Source organism: Sarcophilus harrisii, chromosome 3 (genome assembly GCF_902635505.1).
Source record: "Sarcophilus harrisii chromosome 3, mSarHar1.11, whole genome shotgun sequence".
Lineage (NCBI taxonomy): Eukaryota > Metazoa > Chordata > Mammalia > Dasyuromorphia > Dasyuridae > Sarcophilus > Sarcophilus harrisii.
In genome coordinates this window covers 547,131,014-547,156,140 of record NC_045428.1, presented here as the reverse complement: position 1 = coordinate 547,156,140, position 25,127 = coordinate 547,131,014, and the positions used below count along the sequence as shown (strand labels likewise).

Genomic DNA, 25,127 nt, shown 5'->3' with positions numbered 1-25,127 from the left:
GCTGAGCTTGGAATGGGATGCTTTTAAACTTAAGCCAAATGCTGCCCCTTCACCTTTCTGGAGGCAGAGTGCATTCAATTCAGAAAACAGACTCCTAAAAGCTGTCCTAAAACAGCTGCCAGGCCTGCTCTTTCAACTATATTTATTTTAACTTCTCTGTGGTCCCCAAGGCAGCTATATTCCATGTCTCATTCACTATTAATCTATTTCCAGGACCATCTTGTGAAGTAAATCAATGCACAAAATAACAGCTCAGTAAACTGAGTTTGATTCATTTTGTAGGTCAATTTACCTTTTGCTTTCTAAGTTATAGTCTAAACTAATTAAAGAATGAAAGTCCTACAAATATGGAAATGTTTAAATTATTATACATGTTTAACCTCTATCAGAATATTTGTCTTGAGAAGGAGGGAAAGAGAAAAAATTTGGAGCACCAAATGTTACAGAAATGAATGTTAAAAACTATTCTTTACATGTATTTGGAAAAATAAAATATTATCAAATTCAGGTCCTCCTAGCTTCAGGGCTAGTACTCTATTCACTGCACCATCTAATTGCCCCAATGAAATATGACTGAGAAAAAAACTATTAAAATTTTTAAAATAATAATCATGAAGCCCTACCCAGGAAAATGGAAAATACTTTCTAGACTTGTTCCTTAAAATTGACTCTGTGGCTTACAAGATTACATATGAGTGAGTAACTTTTCTTTAAACTATCAGAAAGGAATTCTGCCTCCACAAGTTAAACAAATATACCAAGGTCAGGACCAAGTCAAAGCAAAACCAACAGGACTGAGGCTGTCTTAAAATCATAAACACAAACCTCAAAAATACCATCCCACAACACAAAGATGTGTATGACCTCTATGCAAACATTTAGTGCAATTCTGACAACAGGTGACATTCCTAAGGCTAAAAAGGACCAGATTTGTCAAATGTTATTTGGAGAAGGTAGCTCAGTACAGAAAACCAGAGCTGGACTAAAATTCCAGGTTGTCACTTAGGAACCCTCAACTCTCTGAACCTCAGTTTCCTCACTTGTAAAATGAGGGGACTGGACTAGATAAAAAGGAAGGATGGTATGATGGAAGGAGCCCAATCCTGCATTTAATCTCTTACCTGGGCAAGTGACTGCCACCTATGGCTCTCAGTATCTTTACTTGTATAATTAAAGCTTTGGACCACAAGACCTCCAAGTTCTAAGTTCTAAATCCGTTTCTCTCTCATTCCTACATCTCCCCCATTAAACTAAGCTTCTTGAGAGCAGGGATTGCTTCATTCTTTGTATATTTTACTCTGTACTTATGTCACCAAGCACCTAACACAGTGCCTGGTGTTACAAAGTTAGCATTTAATATTTCTGTCAATTGAAGCATTCTGTGATTCTTTTGTGTACTGTCCAGAACTCTATAGACCTGGAACTCAGAAGATCAGAGTCTGAATCCTGGTTCTGATGCTTATTGTGACTGCAGGTCAAATCATTACATCTCTGAGATTCGGTTTCTTCATCCAAAAAAATAGAAATAAAACCTGCAATACCTACCTCCACTATTGTCATGAAATTCCAATGGCAACATACATAATAATGCACTTTGAAAATTCAATGGCACCACAAAAACAGAAGCCATTATTAAAAAAAGAAAACAGACAACAGACTCAAGTTATTAAAACAATTGTTCCAAGTTGTGTCCATATCAAGCAAAACACTGAGCCCTAAGATTAGATACTGCTTAAGGCTTCAGATTTGATTTTTACCATATTAACTGTTTTGAAAATCTATCTCCCTCCTTGAGAGATGGAAAAATCTACTATGCTATCAGATGAGGTCTGTGTGTTACTTGCTTTTGTTGAACCTTCTTGTAACCATTTTTTTGTGCTCACATCCCTTTTCCCAAATGATCATGAATACGTGTTTATAAGGGAAGGAACTTTTTATTTTGTCTCTGTATGTCTTACACAAAGTAGATGCTTAATAACAAATGGTTAGACAAGGGAAAGCTCAAAGTTATTTTTAAACACCAAAGTGACTATGTGGACCAGTGCAGTGCTTTATCTGCTGTGTGGGACACTTCCAGCTCCCCTCCAGGGCCAACAGACATACCAGACCCTGAAAGTATCTCTGAATAGTAATAAAGACATTAGTGTCCACTGCTAATACCTGATAGGGAATCAAGGTAAACAACACAACAGCTTGTATTTAAAGCTAAAGAGGGTAAAAACTTACTGATAACTTTCCTTCAATCTGCATTTCTAATCTGTTTTATACAGTTAAGGTTTCAAGGTAGTCCTTCCACAAGACAGCATGGAAGTTATAGGAATGTTCCAGGCAGAAGCCCTAGGGAATAGTTATACGTATAAAAGAAAAAAAGAAAATACTTTAAGAAGGGGATGCAACCACAGTCCAAAGATATTGATCAGGCATTATTCCAGAGTTAGTCAGAGGATGTAGGTGCAAAAGTCTGTAAACACTGGCAAGCAAAATTAAATTATTTAATGAGAAATGAAAAGCCATGTGACAATGGCATCTTGAAGGTACAGAAAAGGGGAGGGAAGGAGCTCATAAATTTTCTCTATCATGTCCTTTCTTTACTTGCCTTATTTTACTGAAATGCTCTTTACTTGAAATGCCCTGACTTTATTCACTTACAAAATACTGATAGGTATTCTGAGTTCAAAAACAAACAAACAAAAACATTTGAGTCTGTCAGTTGCAGAGTAACTAAAGCTAACATACACTTCCTTGTGGGCTGGTACTGCCTCATTTAAAAAGATCTAAGGTCTCTTCCAGACATCGGAAGTGGATCTCTACTTTGTAAGGTAAGAGGTCACTCTGCTGAAGACTGAGTGTTTCAGCCAGATAAGGGCTCTTGAGAAACAGGTGCCCTTGAGCCAAAAATGAATTATTAAAAATGCACCATTAACACACCACCTTACTATGACTAAAGGAAACAAAAAGCACCTCTTCAAAATAGATGAAGTCTACAGATGGGCACTTTCAAAAGATGATAAAGCTCTTTAAAAAAAAATTCTCATTCAAATAAAATTACTTGGAAATCTACAAAGCAAACAGAAAGGAACAAAAATTGTTATGAGTACTGATGAGGTGGGTGCTTGAAGGCAGCTCCTTCACAGGTGGGGGGATGAGACAACTGGCGGGCGCTGGAACTGATCGGCAAGGCCTTGGAATCGACGATGACTTCTCAAGTTCCTGTCTACCCACTGAGTCAGGCTGTACCTCAGTAGGGGCTTCTGTCTGAATCGGGGGTAGTTTCTGCCAGGAAGAAAAAGCAGAAAAAGACAAATGGTGAAAGTGCTCTGTTTGTATGGAGGTTTGCAAGGAGAGAAGAATAGCAGTCATCTTAGTGAGCTCATTAATTTAGGAAAATCTCTGAAAACAACATTTCAATCACTGATATTAAACATTACTTCCCTCTTCTTGCTATTGTTTTATACTTATAAATACAATAGCTCTTTTCTCTCCCCACAGAACCATTAGCACCTAAACATTATGGTGATAGGTGCTATAGAAACATTCGGATGCGCTTATTTGCTACATATAGTGGAAAACCAATATATAGACAGAAAAATCATAAGGACATTTATAGCAGTTATCTATTTCATTCCTCACATCAGCCCTAGCCCTCCAAAAGGACCTCACTGTCTTGACACAGTTGAAGGTTGCTTAGGACACAATAGTTAAAATTAGAATTTCCCAGAGAAAGTAAATCATCATGTGAGCATTACAATGCAGGTTTAAGGATTGGCCAATTCCACTGGACCGAAGCAGACTCTCCATGTTGCCCTTCTAAAAAAAAGAGAAAAAGTAGAAAGAACACTTTTGACTTAAAAGGCAGTGGACCTCGATCTACATTCCTTATCAGCCATCTGCTAACTATGACATCTTGAACAAGTCATAACAATAACATCTGAATTGGGGATGTTATAGGAAAGAGTTTTGAGAAAACCTTAAAATGTAATATAAATGTGAACCATTATGTAACATCAAGGAAAAATATTGGGCTTGGAATCAAGAAACTTGGATTCAAATAGTAATTATTGTTCAAACAAAATTAAGTTATAATTTGCTAGCATGTGACAATGGGCAAGTAGTTTTCTGAGTTTCTGTGTTTTCACCTATAAAATGTAGGAAAAATCCATATTACATTACTACTATTTCTCAGTGTTGCTGTAAGCAAAGTACTTGATACATGAGATAGTATTAAAGGAAGATGAACAATTATTATCTAAAAACACTAACCTCAGTAAAATATTTTAAAGATAATAAATAGCATCCAAACTCTTTACCTGGACTTACAGGATTTTAAAGCTGAAAAAGACTTTAGAGATCTAGTCTAAACATTCTCATTTTATGTACAGAGGTAGCAAGACCTAAAGAGATGAAACAGCTTGTCCATGGTCTCTTAGCTAGCAAGCAGCACAGCTGGCAATCAAACCCAGGACTCTTATTGTAAATCAATGTTGATTGTTGCTACAGCTTCTTCCTATTACAGCCAATCCATTCTTCTTAAAACTTTTCCCATTCATTCCTTTCAACTAGCACTACAACCACCTGACTATAAGCTCTCCTCGGATCCATCTTACAAACACATCAACACCAGATTCACAGTGACATTCAGATCATCAAAAAGAAACCTACCAAAAAAAAAATGCTATTAAGTGTGGGGAGGTGGAGGGTGGGGAAGAGAAAAAGAAACCTACCAATCCCAGCTGAAGAAACAGCTTTTGGGGCATTTTTTTCATATTTCTAAAAACTCGGGCAGATGGTGAGTACAAATATGAAGCAGAAAACAGTGTAGGTCAAGATCTTTAAAATTAAGTTTCATTCAAAATAATAAAACTCAGCAATAAAGCTATTAGGGGAGTGGTACATTCATGCTCCAAAAGCCCAGCAATCACCAACATAACGCATGAAGGGGGCATGCCTGTACAATTTTATGAGGAGCAAGAAGCAACCAGAATTGGTTGACTGAATGAATACGTCTTTATCTAGACACAATGGGGAGCCCAGAGAACCTGAAAAAAAAAAAATTCAAGTCTATTCAATTAATGATGGAGACTATCTGTAGTCCTGTCTCTTATCTTTCAACACTTTTGGAGCAAATTAATTAACCCTGAAAAGACATATTATTCTCTTCTTGCGTTAGGTCCCACTCTTCTCTTCAGTCAAATCACTTACTTACCTCATGGTGAGGTCTGAGGGGTGCTGCCACCGCTGGTGCTGCATGTGATATTCCACATTAGCAACTTGGTCCATCAAAGCATAGAACTCGCCTAAGGTACCTACAATGCACAAAAGTCAATATTTGGGGGCACCTATATGCGCTGGAGTCTAAGATCATCATCTGGATTGGTATTCAGAAAGCAGCTATGTGGGAACCAGGTATCGTATCCAAGGATAGTCAACTCATAGGCTTATCATAAGGCTTGCGTGGACAGAGGCAACCAAGGAAAGCAAAAGCCAAGAGGAGAGAAAGTGTTCAGCGGAGTTTGACAGTGATTTCCCAGAACAAAGAAACTTTCATAACGCACATTAGAATATCAACATGACCTTGGCATAATATGCATTAGATATTTCTCTGGGGTCTATGATAATGTCTTAAGAATCCTTCCAAACACACATCACCCTCTAGTTTTCAAGGGGGGGAGGGGAGGGGGTACGGCAGACAAGTTACATAATCAGTCAATATGTAAACTGAGTCCGCAGCATGACAAGGCCATTAAGCCAGCCAATACTAACTTGGGTTTCCTTGAGAGGACAAAGAGGTGTCTGCTGTCCCATAAGCCAGGACACAGCAGTCACACACAGTTTGGAAATGTCATGAAGGGTGTCCAGGAGGATCACCAGGATGGTCAAAGGCCTCCAGGTTGTAAGGGTTGGCTGAGAGAATGGGGATCTTTAGCCTGAAGAAAAGAAGACTCGGGAAACACAAAACAGCTACCTCCCTGTATTTAAAAAACTGTCATAGGGAAGAGAGCTCTGACTTGGTCTATGTGGCCTCAAGAGTGCAGATCTAGAAACGAGGAACAGAGACTGAAGAGAGACAAATGTAGACCTAATGCAAGGGGAAACCTCCCAAAAGTCTGCCTTGAACGTTTATACACTCCCTCACTGGAGCTCTATGAGAGCAAGTTGGATGATTTGTTGGGTACACTTGAAGGGAGGGCTTTTATTCAGGTACATGTTGGACTAGATGGACTGAGGTCCTTTCCAGTTCAGATTCTGTAATGAATCTGTTCTCCAGCATGTGGTTACAAATTGTGCCTTCCCAATTGTGCAGAAATAGCCCTTTCAGAAAAATATCAACTCTTCCAAGGTTTCACGTTGCAGTGATCCTGCCAAAACTTCACCAAGGGAGGTTTGGCAAAGTACATGCATCCTGGTGTCCAAGGTCTCAAAATGGAACCACTAACAGCTCCAAGACTCTCTCTGCAGTGCATGTCCCTTAGCCCACTCATCTCTCACCACCTGGTACTTCAGCCTTATTACCCCAGCAGCAGAGACTTAGGCTAAACTGAAAACTTCTCATGATGAAGTTTATTCATTTCAATATAGAGAAGGAAGAAAGAATGGCAGACTTATTTTAACACATTGGATTGTAAGATACTGAACCATCCAGAAGTTACCATTCAGCATATTCTACCTAACCTGGGATTCTCTGAAAACTTTCCTTTCTTTAAAAGTGATTCAGAAGTTTGGTAGCTAGAGTCTATACAAATAGATTAATGAGTTTACAGTCAAACAGAATAAATCCATAAATATGTATGACTACATCCAATCACTATCTAGCTAACTCTACCTGAAAGTTCAGGCCTTTGAAGGAGACAGATAACCCTCAAATAATAGAAGCAAATACAATTAAAACTGCTTATACAAGATCATGTATTGACTGTGTAAAAAATTGAACTTATTCATCCCCTACAACAATGCCTTTCTATTCTACTCATTACCACCTGTACAAAACAGGTTCACAAGACTCCTCTGACTTTTCCATCAGGTTTCCCCCTCCCCCCCAAGCCCTAGGAATTACTGGCTACTCTTATCATCCTGTTAAGATCTTATCAGTCTTGGCACTTTACTTCATCACTACCTTCTGCCTCTCTGACTGGAGACTGGAGGGTAGGGCCATGAATTCCAAACTTTCTTTAAGGAGAGAGTTCAGATTTTTCTCCTGACTATACTGCTTTGGAATTTCTTTGCCTTCTCTTCCAGCTCCTAAGTCTGGTACTTTTTCTTCCTCTCCTTTTCAGATATCTTTTGTGTTGTCTTCCCCCATTAGATTGTGAAATCACTGAGGGGAGGGACTCTTTTTTCGCATTTGTATACTTAGCACAGCGCCTGGAATGTAGCAGGTATGTAAAAAATGTTTACCGACTAATTACTAATTAATCAAATAATTCATGGAATCAAAAAGTCTGAGGAGCCTTGAGCAGCCATCTAGTCCAATCCATAAGTGAAGGAAATGCCTACTATGACATCTAGCAAGTGGTCACCCAGCATGTTTGAAAATGGGATATCCTATATATAATACCTTCTATCTTCTACCTCTTATGTGTTCAGAAAACAAACCCTGGAAAATGAGGCAATCCAATACCATCACAGGACCCTGTAAGAAGGCAACCTTGATTGAATGGAAGGAACTCTCTCATGAGAGAGAATTCTCAGTGACTCTTTTCTCCCTTCTGAATATTAACCCAACCCAACAGTACTTTATTAAAGTCTACTATGTCAGAGGGACAATGCTAGGCAACAGAGATAAAGAGATACAGCCAAACAAGAAATCACTCTCTCTCTTCTGGGGAGTTTACATTTTCCTGGACAAGAGATACACATATAAACAGCTATGTGTATACACGACATGATAAGAGGAAGATGGCACCCACAACCAGGGCACAAAATCATTTAGGTGATTTTAAGCCTAAGCAGATTCCTCTCCTGCTCCCCCTCCCAAGTTACTGGTCCTTCTTCCCTTTTACCTTGTATTATTTTGTATAGCCATCAGTTCCAGAAGAATGTAAGCACCTTGAGGAAGAGACACTGTCTTAGCTTAATGTGTTTTTTTGTGGCTGTTGAATTTAGCTAGGAGAAAGGGAAAGCTTGGAGATGGCTGTGACATCAGCTGTCACAAGCTGTCTCCAAGCATCAGAAGTATCATTAGGGAGAGGACTTAGGTTTGACTAGGACCACAGGGGGAAAGTGACAGGAAAGGAGATTCGGAGCTAATGCAAAGATGTCCTTCCTTAAAGCAGAATGAGTCACCTCACTTGAGGCTTGCAAGCCAAGGCTGGACAACCACTTGCCATACACTTGCAGATCATGAAAAGAATACAGGTAGGATTAGATGGCACTTTTTTGCTCTGAAAGTGTCATTTTATACAGATTTTATTATCATTATAACTTTCACATTGGGCTAGAAAATGACCAAATAAATTCTGGATAATATATAAGCCTATAACCTATAAGCCACCTCAAAAACAATTCAAACGTGTACTAAACATCTACATGCCAAATTCTATGAAAGGCCACAAGGATACAAAGATAAAATCAGACATAGTCCCTGACCTCAAAGACTTTGCAATCTAATAATATAGGAGACATTTATGAAAAAAAGATAATAAAAATCTGAGTGAGAAAAGTGCAAAAGAGAGGTCCAAGATGCCACAGCAGATTTAGGGAAAAGTGGTCCTCATACAACTAGGAACTGCAGGAAAGCTTTATGGATGAACTCATAACCAAGTTGGACCCTGAAAATTAAAGCAGGCAGATTATGAAGAGTAATGTAAATCCATGCCAAATACAGAGAAATGTAAGCAAAAACATAATGAGATCAGGAATAAGAGAATTCTATTCATCTTCAATAATTGAGGTAATGTGAGATAAGGCTTGAAAAGTAGGTTGAAAAGTGGTTTTTAAGTAGAAGAGTGATCAGAACTATATATTAGGAAAGTTATTTACTGGTGGTATGGATGAACTAGACAGGAGAGATGAAAACTGAAAGATTAATTAGTTTGAAGTAGGGTGGCAGCAGTGGAAATGGAAGAAGAAATGGATTCCAAAAGATTTTAAGTAATATATTTTAAATATAGTAAAACTATATTTTTGTGGTTATTAATCAAGGCAATTTTATGAAGCCAAGCTTAACCTAATATGGGGAAAGGATGAGAAAAAGGAAGGGAGAATAAAAGATAATTCAGATTTGGAATCTGAATGATTCCATATATGATAGCAATATCCACCAACAGAAAGTTAAGAAAAAGTTGTTTTTTTTTGTTTTTTTTTTTTAAGGAGAGGAAAAGGAATGACTTCAACAACATCTTGAGTTTGAGGCGCTAGCAGGACAAACAGGCAATAATGTCCAGCAGGTTAGTTGAAGATACAAGGCTGAAGTTTAGAGGAGAGACTGAGGCTGGATATAGTGATCTTTAAGTCAACCAAATAGAATAAATAATTGAAGGCATGAAATTAGTTAAAACTGCCAAGAGAGACTACAGAAATTGAAAAGAGCCAAGAAGAATTCTTCGGGGGAGGCTCACATTTAGAATGTGGGAAGAGCCTTTGAAAGAGACAGATGGAATTGTCAGAAGGATAGGAAAATTGTGAGAGTACAGTGTCACAAAACCATGGGAAGAAAAAGTAACAAAGGAGAATGGTCAATAATGACAAATGCTAGAAAAAGGTCAAGTAGAATAAACTAAGAAAGATACTATAATAAGGTCATTTTTTTTTAAGCTTTAGAAAAAACCAATACTGGTAATGATAAGAATTAAAGCCAGTTTGCAAAGAACTTCAGAATTAGTTGGGAGAGAGGCAATTATTCTTTTTAGATGTTACATAATGAATTATAGGACAGATATGACAATAACTACCTTCAAGGGAAGATTTTGCTTAAGTATTGATCAAAACTAGAATCAGGTAGGTTACAGTAAAACAGGTCATCAAATAGGAAATTTTTTTGAGCATTAGCCAAAGATGATAAAAAAAGATACTATGATTTTGGCCCCAAAGAGGCCACTACTACCCTAAGACAAGTAAAAAAAAAAGAAAGGGCTAGATTGTACGTACCAAAAATAATCTCTGGCAGTTTTTGTGATAGTAAAAAACTGGAAACAAAGTTGATGCCCACTGACTGGGAAATAGCTAAACATACTGTAGTACATGCATGTAACAGAATATTATGTACTATGCTATAAGATGTTATAAATATGAAAAAATAAAAGAAATGTGGGAAAACATATAAGATGAAGTAGGGTGAAGTAAACAAAATAATAATAGCCACAATAAATAAAACTGAAGTCTGTGTAATCTTAATAACCAAGCTTAACCCCAAAGAAGAGCTGAGAAGATGGGATCTCCCATCTTTCACTACACAGGTGGAGTGTGCATGAAATAAAAAATCATTTGGGGTCAATATACTGGGTTTTACTGAAATGCTTCTTCCCCCTTAATCTTTTTAAACTTTTACTACAAAGAAAGGCTCACTTAAGGGAGAAAGAAGGGACATAATATTTGGAAATAAATGATGTAAAAACAAAATATATTTCCAAAATATATATATATATATATATATATATATATATATATATATATATTCATAGTATTCTGAAAACTGAATAACAAGAATATATTAAGTTTCAATCTTCTGGTTCAATATCTACTAGTAAGTCTCACTGTGAGGGGAGGGAGGGGAGAAGGGAAGGAGAGATCTATTCAGAAACAGAAGTGATCTAAACTATATCATTTTTAAATCTTTCACTCCCTACTACCTCCTTAACAAAAGTCTAAGCTCTTTTGCCTGGTACTCAATCTCTTATTTCTCCTTCTCCTTACTTTACTGTTCCAATTAAGTTCTCCTCAACACACCACACGAATTTGTCTTTGTATCATTTACATGGAATGTAGGGATAATGGGTTCTTAGCGAGCAATGCAATGAACTCATTGAAAATCAGTAAAACTATTATTCATGTGGTATCTTATTAATCAAGGCAATTTTATGAAGCCAAGCTTAACCAAAAAAAACTATCACCTAACTTCAGTAGGTATTCTCCCTCACAGTGCAAACCAGAGCCCACTCATACCTTCACATTCAATGCAATTCTTGTCCATGTTCTCCAGAGAAGATCAACCGCACTTGAGGCCTTCCCTCTGAGTCTACAGGTATTCCACGGATATCAGTGCAACACTTGGGCTGTCCATCTGTTTCTCTCGCTCTTGTTATACAAGGAGTCAACATATATACTGGATCACATCCCTCACACCAATTATATGAAGTCATCCCTGGTAAGAGGCTACAGCCTTCTTATTCCCACCACATATCTCTGGGTCAAACACAATTCTGATTCTTCAGATTCGGTGATATTCCATGATTCCCCAGTCACAAAATATTACTGAAAGACTACTGCTATTAAAAAGGATAGATTTGTGGTTCAAAGAACATCCTGGGATTGTGAAAAGTACTACACAATTTCTCAAATGTGAACCAGCCAGCTCTTTTCAGCCTATTTAAGTTTGGGCCCAATCCCTGTCATCTACAGTGCCCATCCAGGACATAGGTACAAATGGACTATCTCAAAAAGAACCCAATAATTCAAAAGTAAATGACAGTCTGGCAATAAACAATCCATTTGGTTTCTCCAGTAGAGATTGTTGGCCCATCTTGAGTGGGCTGTGGATTTCACTGAGAATGTCTGGTGGTTTGATGTAATCAACAATCACCCATAAACCTGTTCAACCTCACCATCTGAATGAAACGCCAAATCCAAAAAATAGTCATTACTAGCTCAATAGTTAATTTCTCAATGGAATGCAGAAAGATCTATCTTTTGCCCTATGTTATTTGACACTTTAAACAATGACTTGAACATATAGATGGCAAATTTGTCACACATGCAGTTGAAATAACATTGGGAAATAGTGCTAAGATGGATGACAAACTAAGCATTCAAAAAGATCTTGACAAGTGAGAAAGATAGGCATAATAAGATGAAATTTCATAAAGAAATGTAAGTCTTGCACTTGGGTTTTTAAAAAAAATCCTTTTCAACTTGTATGAACTAAAGCAGAGGAAAATAAGCAGGAGAACCATCTAGACAGTGACCACCAAAAAAACAAGGAAAACAACCTCGTAAGAGATACCACTAGAACAAAGGCAGCATACCTCTGTCTTCTCAAGGAAGAGGTGATAATCTATCACCTCTTTTTGCAGCTATAATCTATCACCTCTTCCTTGAGGTATAGATTATAGCTGCAAAAAGAGGTAGATACTACTGGGCATGATCTAGTGTAGGCCTAGCTTAGCTGGGAATCAATACTGATGTATGGAAGAAAAGCATTAATAAAAACATTTGTTTAAAAAACCATCAACCTCACTAATACAACAGGGAAGAGACATGGTTTGACAAGTTTATCTGGGAGAGGAGGGAAATAAAGGCTTTTAGTAGAGTGCTGCAGTATTGCAGCAGGCCCAACAAAACATTAACTACTGCAAGAAATTCCAGAGTGTACAGCCTCTGTAGTCCATATCACTTTCCAAAACACAGCTAAAAGAATATGTCCACTATTAAAGAATTTTAAAACTGAAAATGCCATCCTAGCAAGCAAGCTGACATTGTTTGCTAGAAACAAATCAAGTGAGAGGAAAACTAAAAGTTCTATATTCTTAACCAATGGATACATTTCAAGGCCAGTTCCCCACGGAAAATCTTGTCAGAAAAACAAAAAATGAGAAAAAAAACAAACAAACAAAAAAACAAAAAAACAAAACCTCCTTAGGACACTTCACTTCTCAGATTGCCCAGACAATTTATTTACAGTTTCATTCCTTTGCCTTATACCCTTAAATTCCTGGAAAGATATGTTCCTAAAATTGTGATAACACTAGGATTCAGGCCAAGTCAAAGATTTTTTTATGACACTTTAGGTTTACATCCTAAAGAGAGATTAGAAGAATGAGTCTTCTGATCCTGAGCTTACTGCCCTAAAAATCCCAAGAGAATTAGAAAATTGAAACATTTCTAGTATGTATCAGGGATGGGATTTTTTTTTTTTTTTTTTTTTTGGGTACAAAAAAGAAAATACTTGTAAGCCACCTTAGGGGGACCTACTATCTTCCTTCCTTCTCACTAGCTTGGAAGTGCTAACACCTGAAGATGAAGATAACTTAAGTGCATAGCTTAAGTGATAACTTCTCCCAACTTGCTAATTTGAAACTGCAGGCCTCTGTACCACCCAGAAAGCTGACAACTACCTGATCATACATGATTGACATGAGCTATAAAAGACAGTTTGCCATCTTTTCATTTTCACCCAGGATATCCTTGAAACAGGTATAGATCATCAGCAAGATTTTTTGGTGGCAATCAGGGCTAAGTAACTTGCTCAGTCACAGATAAATGTCTCAGTCCAGATTTGACCCCGGGTCCTCCTTACTCCAAGGGTAGTGCTCAATCCACCATGTCACTTAGCTGGCCCCCTCAAAGATTTTAAAAAGCTAAATAGGCACAGGGCTTGGCAGTTGCTGATGTGCCCTTGATATGCTTTTCACAGTAAAATACTACATATGATTATTCCCCCTCCCATGATTTAATATTTTTTCCTTTTTCGATACCTTTGAAATCTTCCATCAATGCTTCTACAACCACATCACCTTCTACAAGGCTCTCTTCTTTGTGTCTTTGGCTTAGTGAGAGCCACTCTTCCTGACTTAAATACCATTTCCAATTCCTCATATCAGATACTGAAGTTGAAATGTTGGGGGTTAGGATGGGGGTGGTGCCCTCAATAGTCATCAACGATAAGACATTTCAATTTTCTTTTCTTTTTTTTTTTTTTTTTTTTTTTGCTGAGGCAATTGAGGTTGAATGACTTGCCCAGGGTCACACAGCTAGGAAGTGTTAAGTGTCTGAGGCCAGATTTGAATTCAGGTCTTCCTGACTTCAGGGCTAGTGCTCTAACCACTGCACCACCTAGCTGCCCCAAGATATTTCAGTTTTCAAAAACGATTCCATTTCATTCCCAATGTTCTTGGGATCATATAATCTACTTGGGTTTCATGCCAAGCCTCCCACATATTTGTCTTCTCCACACCACTTCACTATTGTGAAAGATTCTATTGTTCATCATCATCCATTGTTCTTCAGTTTCATGTTTTACAAGTGAATCTGTATTCTAAACAGGTATTATCCTGGTACTATGACTCTTCATCTGGCACAAAGAGCAAGTCTACACTGGCTGGGTATTTCCTGAACCATTTTGATATCCTCAGTGTGAAAAGTGCCTTCAGTTAAACTTCTGTAAAAAATGATGAAAATCGAAGTCAATGTTTTTACTTTTATCCATTTCTCATCTTTCAACATCAATACAGCCCATGAAGAGCCCAGATTAGCATTGGTAAGATTACATAATTATCTTTCCTATCTTCATGCTTTTTTCTAGTTTGTTGTTGATTTTGATTTTTGGTCCAACTAAACAACAATCTGAATGTAACCAACTGACTCAAAAATAACTGTCATCAGGAACCAAATACTTTCTGTTAACATACAGTGAACTTAAATTTTTGTGATGGCCATATGCAGTGGCTTCCCAGTATCTTCTTTAAGCAATCTTCCCCCCCCCCCCCCAATATCTTCTTGATATTCAGACATAAATCTTCTCAAGAATATAAGTTCTGGGTTATTTCTTTTCCTGAATCACATTTCCCAATATATTTTTGAACCATCTTCTTCTTGCATTTAAGTTTTACATTGAAGCCATTGAATATTTAGGTATAGATTAATGATATAAAAATATTTGACAAGTTCTTCACAGAATTTCTTTACTTCTTCATCCTCTACAACAGATAGTATATAAGCTGTAATTATCTTCATAGTAGTTTTTTTTTTGGTTTATGTTCATCAAAGCACTGTAAGGTCAGATGGTCAAGTGTTCCATGAAATGATGTTTCTTGTTGTCTTTGCATAAACTATGAAACTGACACTACAAACTCCTATGTGTCAGAACATTGTTTACTATCAAAAAGCCTTATGGTTCAGTTAAATACAAAAAAAATCATAAGTAGAGTAACTGCTAAGTGAATTACTTGGCTATAGTAATACAAATATATGAGGATGATAGCTAGCCAAAAATGATCTCTCACTCCTCTGATTTCCACAGCTCTAATCTGCCCTTACTAATTCCAGCACCATCTAAATAATAAAGCAATCTTATATTTCTTTCATACATTTCACATACCATATATCTCTATGTTCTCTATGAACTAGACTATAAGGGCTTATCTACAACTTCGAGTACAAAGTGGTATACACAGATTCCCAAATATATGACTTACAAACAGCTAACAATTAAATCTCTTTATTACATATTTTCTTCTCCTCCCTGAAAAAGCTTGCTTTTCATCCTCCAAACTAGTACAACAAAAGGACTTCAATAACACATTAAACATTCAATATTTTGTATTCATAGTATGAGAGAAATGAGGAAAAGATGAGAGATTACTTAACAACCAACATTTTTCCCAAGTGTTGTTAATGCTACATTCATAAACCAGAAAGCTCTGCCCATGGATATATAGTTGTTGGTAGAGAATGATGGGCAGCTCAACTATCCCCCTTCAGCTCTAAACTCTTTCACTATAATAGCTGCAAAGCTGATGGAAAAAGAATGTGGCACACACTCAGATGACCAATGAGTTGACTAGCTTCACTTAAACTGTACTTTTCTTTCTACTGGGGTGAAAGAGGGAATTCTTAGGAAGTAATGAGGTTAAAAAAGGAACATCAATAAAATTGAATTTAAAATGAAAATTACAGTTTCCACTTTAGGACAATGTATCTGACCATCAGCTATTTAACATATGGTCCTTCAGTTTAGCCCTAACAGGGCCCCTATCACCCATCACTTTTAGAAATTTCTATTAGAAAAATGACCACTATTGAAACACCACCTCTTCTGGTCCAGAGGCTGAATCTAGCCCAGTGAGCTTGCAATATCTTCTAATGAATAAGAGTGGGAAGAGCTCAACTTAAAGGACCTGGAAAATTATTCATAGCTTTTTGCCTAATTATACGCTGAGGTAGAAAGATCTTAAAGAGGAGCTAAGCCCAAATGTATATGAAAGAGGAGTTTTCCCAACCAACACTTCCCCCAAGCCTTTGTTTGACAAGCTCCGGTAATGCAGAGCCTCTTCCTTGTCCAGGTAGCTCTCTTCAGAACAACAATAAATGTTAAGAGGTTTGTCCTCGAATTAAGTCAAAGCCTGTCCTTTCCCCACTGCTCCTGGTTCTTCCAAGAGCTTTATTTAACTTTGGTGCCAACAAGGTAGATGGCTTTCGCAATGCAGACAAACCAGAAAAGGAAAATAAATTCTTTAAGTGCCATGAAGCCCATGGAATAATACAACCTCTAATCATCTATTTCTAGCAGGAACTTTGTCCACAAAATCATACGGATACAGCACAATGCTTAAGAGGCCATGGAGAGAGGACCACATGCCTGGGCTCTAATCTTAGCTCTGACATTTACTAACCATCTGATGTTAAGTCAATCCATTTCCTTCTCTAAGCTTGTTTTCCTCATCTGTAAAATGTGGTTAGCATCACCTGCCTTGTTTATCTCACAGAGTTGCTGTTAGGATCAAATGAGATAATATAAGTAAAAGTTACTCTGGAAACTATAAAGTGTTATACAACTATTACATAACAATTCTCATTAACATCAATTTTATTGAATGATAGGTCTGCATTGGTTAATAACCACAAGAGAGACAATCTCCATTTACTGGCACTGAAAGCATTATCTTGACTCCAATGCTGGTCAACAAAGCTACTTTCAAAACAATCTTAAGTGAAGTATTCTTTTATTTAAGGTTCTAGGCTGTGAATAAGGATATAGTTAAGACACACTAATAAGCTTCAGCAACTTAAAACTAATAAGCCTGAGCCACACTGGACTGAATAAAAATGACCCAGCACCTTCCCCATCCCATTCCTGTTTACCTTGGTTAGATTCCAGAGGGTGTTTTAAGTGAGCAATGACATTCTTAAGGTAAATCTGCTTCTTCTGTTCCAGCTCAGTTTGCGAAAATGTCTGAATCTTACTCCTTAAAACAAAGTATATTAAGAAAAATAAATAGTTTATCAGTATTGACAGAAGTAGTCAATACAACTAGCAATATTCTCTTTAGGATCCAGTGACAGAAGATAGTATTGATTTTAACAGCATGCTATACATTTCTTGAGGTCAGAGTTTAAAATAAAGCAGATGCACTTAAACAATTTGGTCTCTTCACTACTAACAAAAGAGAGGAAGAATATTCAAGTTCCATTGGAAAAGAAGGGACAGCTAGGTGGTGCAGTGGACAGAACACCAGTCCTGAAGTCAGGAGGACCCGAGTTCAAATCACTTCCTAACTGTGTAATCCTGGGCAAGTCACTTAACCCCAATTGCCTCAGCCAAAAAAAAAAAAAACAATAATAAAATAAGGAAAAGTACCCAAATTTCCTGGGTATATGAATGATTGAGCTATAACAAAAAACATCTCTTTATGCATATAAAGTGACAGGTTATCAACCAACTTTTAAACTAGATAAGGCAGAACAATATAATCTTTGCTAACCTCCTCTTCCTGAACAAAAAACAAACCAAGAAACTTTTACCTCTTCCCTAAAAAATGTTCAAATTCTCAAAAGTGATTGCTTGGCACATGATCTTGCTATACTGATAGAACCAAATCGAAAGCTTACATCAACTATGAAAAGGTTAACACGCAAATTGTTTTCAGCCTTTACAATTAGAAATCAAGTTAGTTTATTCCAAAACCTCCTTTCTTTATTGAAATTAACTGTGCTGCTACTGCCATCTCCTGGAAAAGGAGGACATGGATTAGAAAAGGCTCCTACATCTTTACAGATGGGTTTTACAGATAAAAGGCACCTTAAAGATTATCCAATCCAACTGTTATTGTTTGTTCTTGGTTCTCAAAGAGGATCATGACATCAGGAAGCTGATACTATGACATACAAGTGAGGGTGGGCTTTGCAAATCCACCAGCCTCACTTTGTCCTCCAGAGTCATCTGGGTTCAGTGGAAAGATATAGATCATGACATCTGGAGAGGGTCCTAGATGCAAGGGGAGATCTTGGTCTTTTTAATCTAAGGTCTTTAAATAGAAAACTTGAGGCAAAGAATGGTCTCTTTTGCCTTGTCACAAAAAAAAAAAAAAAAAAAAAAAAAAACTAAAAAAAAATCTAATCTGGGAGGGGAAGACCCTCAAGAGTTTCATGTCAAAAATGAAACTGTTATTTACATTCACTCTTAGTCAATCAAGGCCCAAACAATGACCAACTAGGCGTGGCCTATAACCTACAGTTGGTCAGTCAATGAAAGCCCAGAGTGATTGGGATTTAAAGTGTGTTCTTTAAGAAAGAAATCTAACCAATAAACCCTAAGGTATCTTATTTTATATATATATATATATATATATATATATATATATATATTCCTTTGGGCCAAACTACAGGTAAGAGTATTGGGGGGGAGGGGGCAAGAAGGGAGGGAGGAAGGAGAGAGAAAGAAAGAAGAAAGAAAAGAAGGAAGGAAGGAGGGAGAGAGGAAAGAAGAAAAGCAAGGAAGGAGAGGGAAAGGGAAGGAAGGAGAGAGGGGGAACAAACGAAGAAGGGAAGAGAAAGGGAGGAAGGAGGAAAGGCTAAAAATGAGGAAGGGAGAGAAAAAACTGTGTTGCCCAGCTGATCAGTTCATTCATAGGATGAATTGCCCCAAAACATCATCCAGTTCTAAAAGAGTTAGACTAGTCTCTGTACACTTATTTCTTCATGAGGAGAATTAATTTTTTTTGGTACATCCCACCCTCCCAATGTGGCTATCTTTTTTTTTTTTTATTTCCTCTGTTACTATTTAAGCCTTTTACTGTGACCAGATTTCCCCTTAAACTGTAAAAGGAATGAGAAACAGTAGAAACTAGGGTGGAGCAGAGGTGCCAGGAATAGAAGGGGGGGGTGGGGGCCCTAGGCATCACAAACAATGGATTTGACTTTGTTACATTACCTTGCTCTGGCCTGTAGAAGTGGAATGACTTTGCCTAATCTTCTCTCATATCCTTCCTTCTGCTCAGAATCCATGTCTAGTCTGACCAGCTTTCATTAAAATAAAAACACAAAAAGGAAGAAAATGTCAAAATAGATCTTAGGAAAAGCAAAATTAAATGATAGCAATGACAATAAAAGCCTTTTGGTGATGATGTCCTAGATACTGGCAAGAACCAAAGAGGCATTATTATTGATCTATGTCCATGAAGATTTGTAATTCAAATTACAAACAGGCCAAATGTGGAGAACAAGACAAGCTAAAAGTCCAAAGGGAAACATAAGGATAAATTTTCCTAACATGCAAAGAAATCCAGGACCATGCTTACTTTGGTTGAATGAACAGATGCGTCACCTAATTTGTGTCCACCATTGCCTGAAGACAAGGCCACTTCTTGTCTCTGAGACTGTTCCAAGGTCGGAGAAGCCAGGGGCACAGACTCCTCACAACTAGGCCCACTTGCTCTAGGAGCCCCCTGAGAAGGGCCAGCTTTATGAGGCTGGGGCCCTTCCCAGACAGAACAAGTAGAGCTGATTTCTTTAGTGCAAAGTTTGCCATCATTCTGGCCATGATCTTCTTTACTCACATCTTCCTTCAAGGAGGAGATTCCCAAATAGTATGCATTACTGGATCCATCTTTGGAAGAAAACTCAGTCTTCTTTGGACCAAGCATATCATCACAAACCGTTGAATTAAAAGGTGGGACAACAGTTATTTTCAAGAGACTTTTTTCTGGCACAAAGTGTCTGCTAGAGGGTGCGTGACTAGCTGGGGTACTTATCTGAGGTAGTTTATGGATGCTAGCTGGCCCAGCTCTGGGTCCCAAGCTGCAGAGTACATTTATATCTTGGGGAGAGTCAAACGAAGCACAACTACAGCTTCCCAACTTCTCAGGGTCACCACCTGTATCTTTTCGTAATCCTCCCAGAGACTGTTCATTTAATGAGTCATCATCCTTCAAGAGCTCCTGAATCTCTTCTTCTGTATAACTGAAGTGACCATCATCCTCTTCTCCCTCAGAGAGCTCCAGTAAGGAGTCATCTAGTCCATCTTCATCCAGTCCAAACCTACCCCAGGATGAGATAGGAACATTGTCTTTAGGTAGGAGAGAGGTAATTTTAGTCTGCTCAGACCTTGAGCCATTGAAACCACCAGAGGACTCTAGAGAGCAGGTCATATCTGGGGAAGCAAAAGGCAGTATTTTAGCCAAACACTGAAACTCTATTATGCCAATTCAAACACTATTTATGCAGAAACAACATCTTTTCTGAAATGTCTAAAATCTTTTTACTCTGGGGATTTTATCATTAAATATAACTAAATCATGCACTAAGTTAAGAACAGAAGAACATAAAGGACTGTCTTCCATACTGTGTGGAACTGCTGAAGCAATCAACAATCTCTCTGCCTCTGCCACGAGATCAATTGGAAGTAGGTTTCAGCTCCTGCTGGATGTTCCTTTCAGGAGATGTCAAAATGACTGACTCCCACCTTCCTGCAGACACAAAGAAAATTAAAGGATCTTCTCTTAACTTTCACCTCAGTTAATTATATTAGGCAACAATGCTGTACTTATTCATTTTGATCTTGATAGAGAACATCAAAAAGTTGGATTGGGGAGAAGGGGGTCAAGAAAACAAGAAAGGCCTTTAAGGAAAGAGTTATATAACAAGGCTCTATTCATTATAACTGCTTTATCGGAAATGTTTTACTGATCTTTAAAAAATTCTTATCACTGTCCTAAGGAAACTCTTACCCTCCCCAACAGAACCCTTTTTTTCCAAACAAAGAAGATAAACAAAAGAAAGTGAGCCACTAACTTAATTTCATTGCTTCTTATGGAGCTACAGTGGGAAAGCAAAAGTGAAAAGAAAAACAGCCTGCAGATGAAGAGATCCTAGTTCAAGTCCTTTGAATATTAATGCAAATGAAAGCTTTGAAAAAGAGGAAGAACAAACAGTAGAGAAATATTAAGTCAGTCAATCAGAAGTAGCATCACTAGTCCTTGGCAAAAATAATCAGGGCACCAACTTACCCCTCTTCCCCAGTACTCTTTCCTTAGCCTCAACTTTGAGAATAACTTTAAATGTTTTCCCAAAGTTCATAAAAATCCAACTGGAAAAAAATTATTTAAAGTATGTTGGTACAGGATGATTTCAGAAAGGCCTGGAGAAACTTACACGAACTGATGCTGAGTGAAACGAGAAGGGCCAGGAGATCATTATATACTTCAACAATACTATATGATGATCAATTCTGATGGACCTGGCCATCTTCAGCAATGAGATGAACCAAATCAGTTCCAATGGAGCTGTAATGAACTGAACCAGTTACACCCAGTGAAAGAACTCTGGGAGATGACTATGAACCATTACATAGAATTCCCAATCCCTCTATTTTTGCCTGCCTGCATTTTGGATTTCCTTCACAGGCTAATTGTACAATATTTCAAAGTCCGATTCTTTTTGTACAGCAAAATAACGGTTTGGTCACGTATACTTATTGTGTATCTAATTTATATTTTAATATATTTAACATCTATTGGTCATCCTGCCATCTAGGGAAAAATTGGAACAAAAGGTTTGGCAGTTGTCAATGCTGTAAAGTTACCCATACATATAACTTGTAAATAAAAAGCTATTTAAAAAATAATAATGATATAAAGTATGTTGGTAAACAAATTTCATAACAGAGATAATAACAGGAATCATATCTTTCACTACCACTGCAATTCAATTCCTATATTTCAAAAAGATAGAATGACATATCTACTATCTTCCTGCTTCAGCAAGAATTACTAAGAAAATCTCTGTATCAAAGAAAACAGCATTTTCTTACAGAAAACTTTCAAGAGGCCTTCTAGCACAACCTAAGAATTCTATCCTGAGTTCTAAAATCCCTTCTCTCCTTTGCCCACTTTCAACAGGCTTAGAAAACTATAAGAAAGAAAGAAAAAGAATACTTTTTCCTTTACCTGTTTGGGGAACAATTTGCTATTGTTGCTAAAAGCATTTATTAAGCATTTATTTGCTTAGGCATCGAGAACACAAGCATGAGAGTGTGAGAATCCCTGTGCTTGTATGTCACAGGGAGGAAGAGGGAAGGCACCCAGGACCTAAATGACACTCTTCTTTCCAATAGCAATATTTTCAAAGGAAAAGCGGACAGTGGACAAGTTTTGCCAATAGATAATCAGGCTCCTGCTTTATGTTCCTTTCAGGAGATGTCAAAAAGTTGATATATAACTCCACTCTGTAAGCTGTAGTCATCAATCAAGAGAAGTGATATAGTAAAAGACTTATGTCCCTATCCTATTTCTATTATTTGACAGTCACAACCCTAAGTAAACTCTATCCATTTAGAGCTTATGAAATAGGAAAACCATCCTTCACAATTCACCAGATTATTGTTGGAATCAAATAAAATAATGAAAGCACCTGTGATGTGCTATATAAATGCAAGCTACTACATTCAATCAAAAAAGTTCACAAATAAAAGTAAAGGGATGAAGTGTGAAGATAATTGCAGTACATCACTTTGCCTTTTTCTATAGTCCAGAAGCAGGGATACTATAAACATAATTGTTTTTAATACTAAGTAAATAGCCTTCTTCTAAAAATGAAGAAAGTCTCATTTACAAATCTCAGGAGGAGAAAGGAATCCTCCCATTCCCAGAATCCTTCCTTTCAGTTTACTCTGCTTCCAATCACTTCTGTGACCCTATTCTGTCCTTTCCCTTGCCACCTGTCCGCCCCCATCTTAACACTTCAATTTACCACCCCCTCTCTGTTCCACAGCCTCCCAAATGGAATCTCAGAAACAGGTTCCTTTTCTATTTTTATCCCACTTCAGAAAACCCACTGCTTTACAGTACAAAGATGGTTTTTATCCAAAGAACCAAAACAACGTAGCACCTGACACAACCAAATCTTCTTTATTCTAAGGGCTATCAGCCTGTTGGCAAAAGCTAGGCCATTGAATAGATAGCAGTGGTCAAGGGAAAAGCAAAAACAAAGGCAACAGAATATCCTTCTCCCATATTGTGACTTTCAAATTGGTCTACATAGGATTACAGGACAGATTTCTAGCCTCTTCTGCTTAATAATGCATTTTTGTTGATCAATCCCATCTTTACCAAAATCAAACAAAAGAACTGTCCTTAAAGTGTAACTTGGTCAATTCTGCTGAACTTTTTTGTTGTTACAAAGAAAGGCTCCATGAGGGAGGAGACATCACAGTTAGAACTAGAAGGGACCTTAGGGGTTATTTATCTAATTTCATTTTACAGATGAAATTTACATGGTGAGTACCAGATGTTAAAAAAAAAAAAAAAGCAAAACAAATTATTAAAACTTTTAAAAGAAATCAATGCTTCCAGAGCCAACAAGAAAAAGCAATGTAAGATCGCTACTAAAAAGCAACTCAATTCAGACTAAATTAAACATCAGCAATTAATATTATTGTTAAAGGACATACACTTTTCCTTTCTCTTATCCAAAATACATTGCCATCAATCACAATCACTCAGGCTGTTTAAGTATTGGGGAATTGGGAGGCAAAGCGGCCCTCTATTGTGTCAAAACAAAATCAACCAGTAAAATATATCTTTCCTAAAATGCTTTCTCTATTGCAAATCACTTTATAAGCACTCACAAATCTAATGCTTACAATTCTTGTGGGGTAGGCTACACAGTTACTCCCAGTGTGCTACTGGGCAATCCATTTAACTTAGCTGGGTCTCATTTCCTCACCTGTAAAACAGGATTGGACCAAGGCCCCTTCGAGTTCTCAAATCCTACATTCCTAAGCAATCGCCATCCTAGGAAGCTGAGAAACAACGACTGAGCAAGGCGCACAACTAGCCACAGCCCCAGGCCCCGGGACTAACTAATTAGGCCTAGATGAGGAGATAAGCTCAGGCTTCTTCCACTACCTGCAGTCCCCACTCCTACCTTATTAGTCTTTCAGGGCCGCAAGGGCAGGCTCGCCTCACCACATTTCCCCCAGAGCAGCCCCGGGCCAAAGCAGGGCTGGAGTCCCAGGGCCCTGAGAGGCTCTCGAGGCCGTGGCCGTGCTGTGACAGACCGGGAGCCTAATGTCCCAAGCCCTCGCCCCAAGTGACTAGTCCAGGTCCCCGGGCAAAGCCCGCCTCAGAGGTAAGACGAGATCCCAAATCCTCTGGACTCCAGAGCCAGGATCTCTCCACAGTCATATAATTACGCACACGCCCCACTTGGCGGGAAAAGAAGGACGAGGCATCCAAGACCCGCAGACGCCTGGGGGGAGGCGCGCTGGGGCCAAAAGCCCGGCTCCTTTCTGAGGGTGCGATGGGGCTGCGGGCACCAACCTCGACCCCGGGAGCGGGAGGGACCGCAGCCTCTCCAGCCCACGGGCAGGCAGAGGCGGCCCAGGCCGCGGGCTGCAGCTCCAGGAGCGGGGACAGGCAGGGCCCTCGGGAGCAATGCCTCTGGGAGGGAACTGGGCAGGGGCACCAGCCCGGGTCTCTGCGAGGCAGAAAGGCGCCCGGCGCATCAATTCCCCATCTCTAGGAGGCAGAGAGGCGCCCCACCTCCGGGAGGCAGAGAGGATCCTGGGACATCTGCCCCTCACCTCTGGAACGCAAACAGGGCAAGCCCATCAGCGCCCTGGGGGGAAGCAGGGACACCAGCCCCTCCAACTTTGGAGGAGGGGCAGGCAGGGTCTCGGCCCCCTTCCCCGGCCGCGGCTGCTCTCCCCTCCCCCGCTCCCCCGGGCCTGGGCCTCTCGCTTCTCTCCCCCCCCCCGCCAGGCTCCACGGAGGGTCCCGGACCGCCGGGCGCAGCCTCCTCCCCCGGGCCAGGGGTCGGCGCCCCCTCGCCGCTCTTCACCTCACGAAGCCGGGGCAGGCAAAACCGAGTTCACATAGGCCGCGGCGCCATCTTACCGCTCGCCCGAGCCCCGGCCTCGCCCACCCGCGAGGTAGCCCCTAGGCCAACGCCGGCGAGGGGGTTGGGGCGTGGGGGCCAAGGGC

At 38.9% G+C, this 25,127-nt stretch overlaps 1 protein-coding gene across 4 annotated transcripts; it reads right to left on the bottom strand.

Annotated features, from left to right (window-relative positions):
• Positions 1 to 1,914: 1,914 nt before the first annotated feature.
• Positions 1,915 to 25,116, bottom strand: S100PBP (S100P binding protein). Of its 4 annotated transcripts, none has more exons than XM_031962299.1 (7): positions 25,041 to 25,116; positions 20,489 to 20,612; positions 19,446 to 20,296; positions 19,079 to 19,167; positions 17,011 to 17,114; positions 5,204 to 5,303; positions 1,915 to 3,273 (listed from the first exon to the last, which is right to left on the bottom strand). In XM_031962299.1, the coding sequence occupies exons 3-7, from the start codon at positions 20,292 to 20,294 to the stop codon at positions 3,129 to 3,131; spliced, it is 1,287 nt and encodes a 428-aa protein (XP_031818159.1). In that variant the 5' UTR covers positions 20,295 to 20,296; positions 20,489 to 20,612; positions 25,041 to 25,116; the 3' UTR covers positions 1,915 to 3,128. The 4 variants fall into 4 exon arrangements, with proteins under 4 accessions (XP_031818159.1, XP_031818158.1, XP_031818160.1 ...); XM_031962298.1 differs by having other exon boundaries at positions 24,985 to 25,075; XM_031962300.1 differs by lacking the exon at positions 25,041 to 25,116 and adding an exon at positions 24,070 to 24,711.
• Positions 25,117 to 25,127: the final 11 nt, after the last annotated feature.

What these genes read in the sequence shown, in the direction of transcription:
- S100PBP (XM_031962299.1), bottom strand. Translation starts at nt 20,294, where the DNA reads ATGACCTGCTCTCTAGAGTCCTCTGGTGGTTTCAATGGCTCAAGGTCT. An exon ending in CATCTGTTCATTCAACCAAA is followed by an intron (nt 19,168 to 19,445) that starts GTAAGCATGGTC and finishes TTTTAATGAAAG; the next exon opens with CTGGTCAGACTAGACATGGA. An exon ending in CCCTCTGGAATCTAACCAAG is followed by an intron (nt 5,304 to 17,010) that starts GTAAACAGGAAT and finishes TGTGCATTGTAG; the next exon opens with GTACCTTAGGCGAGTTCTAT.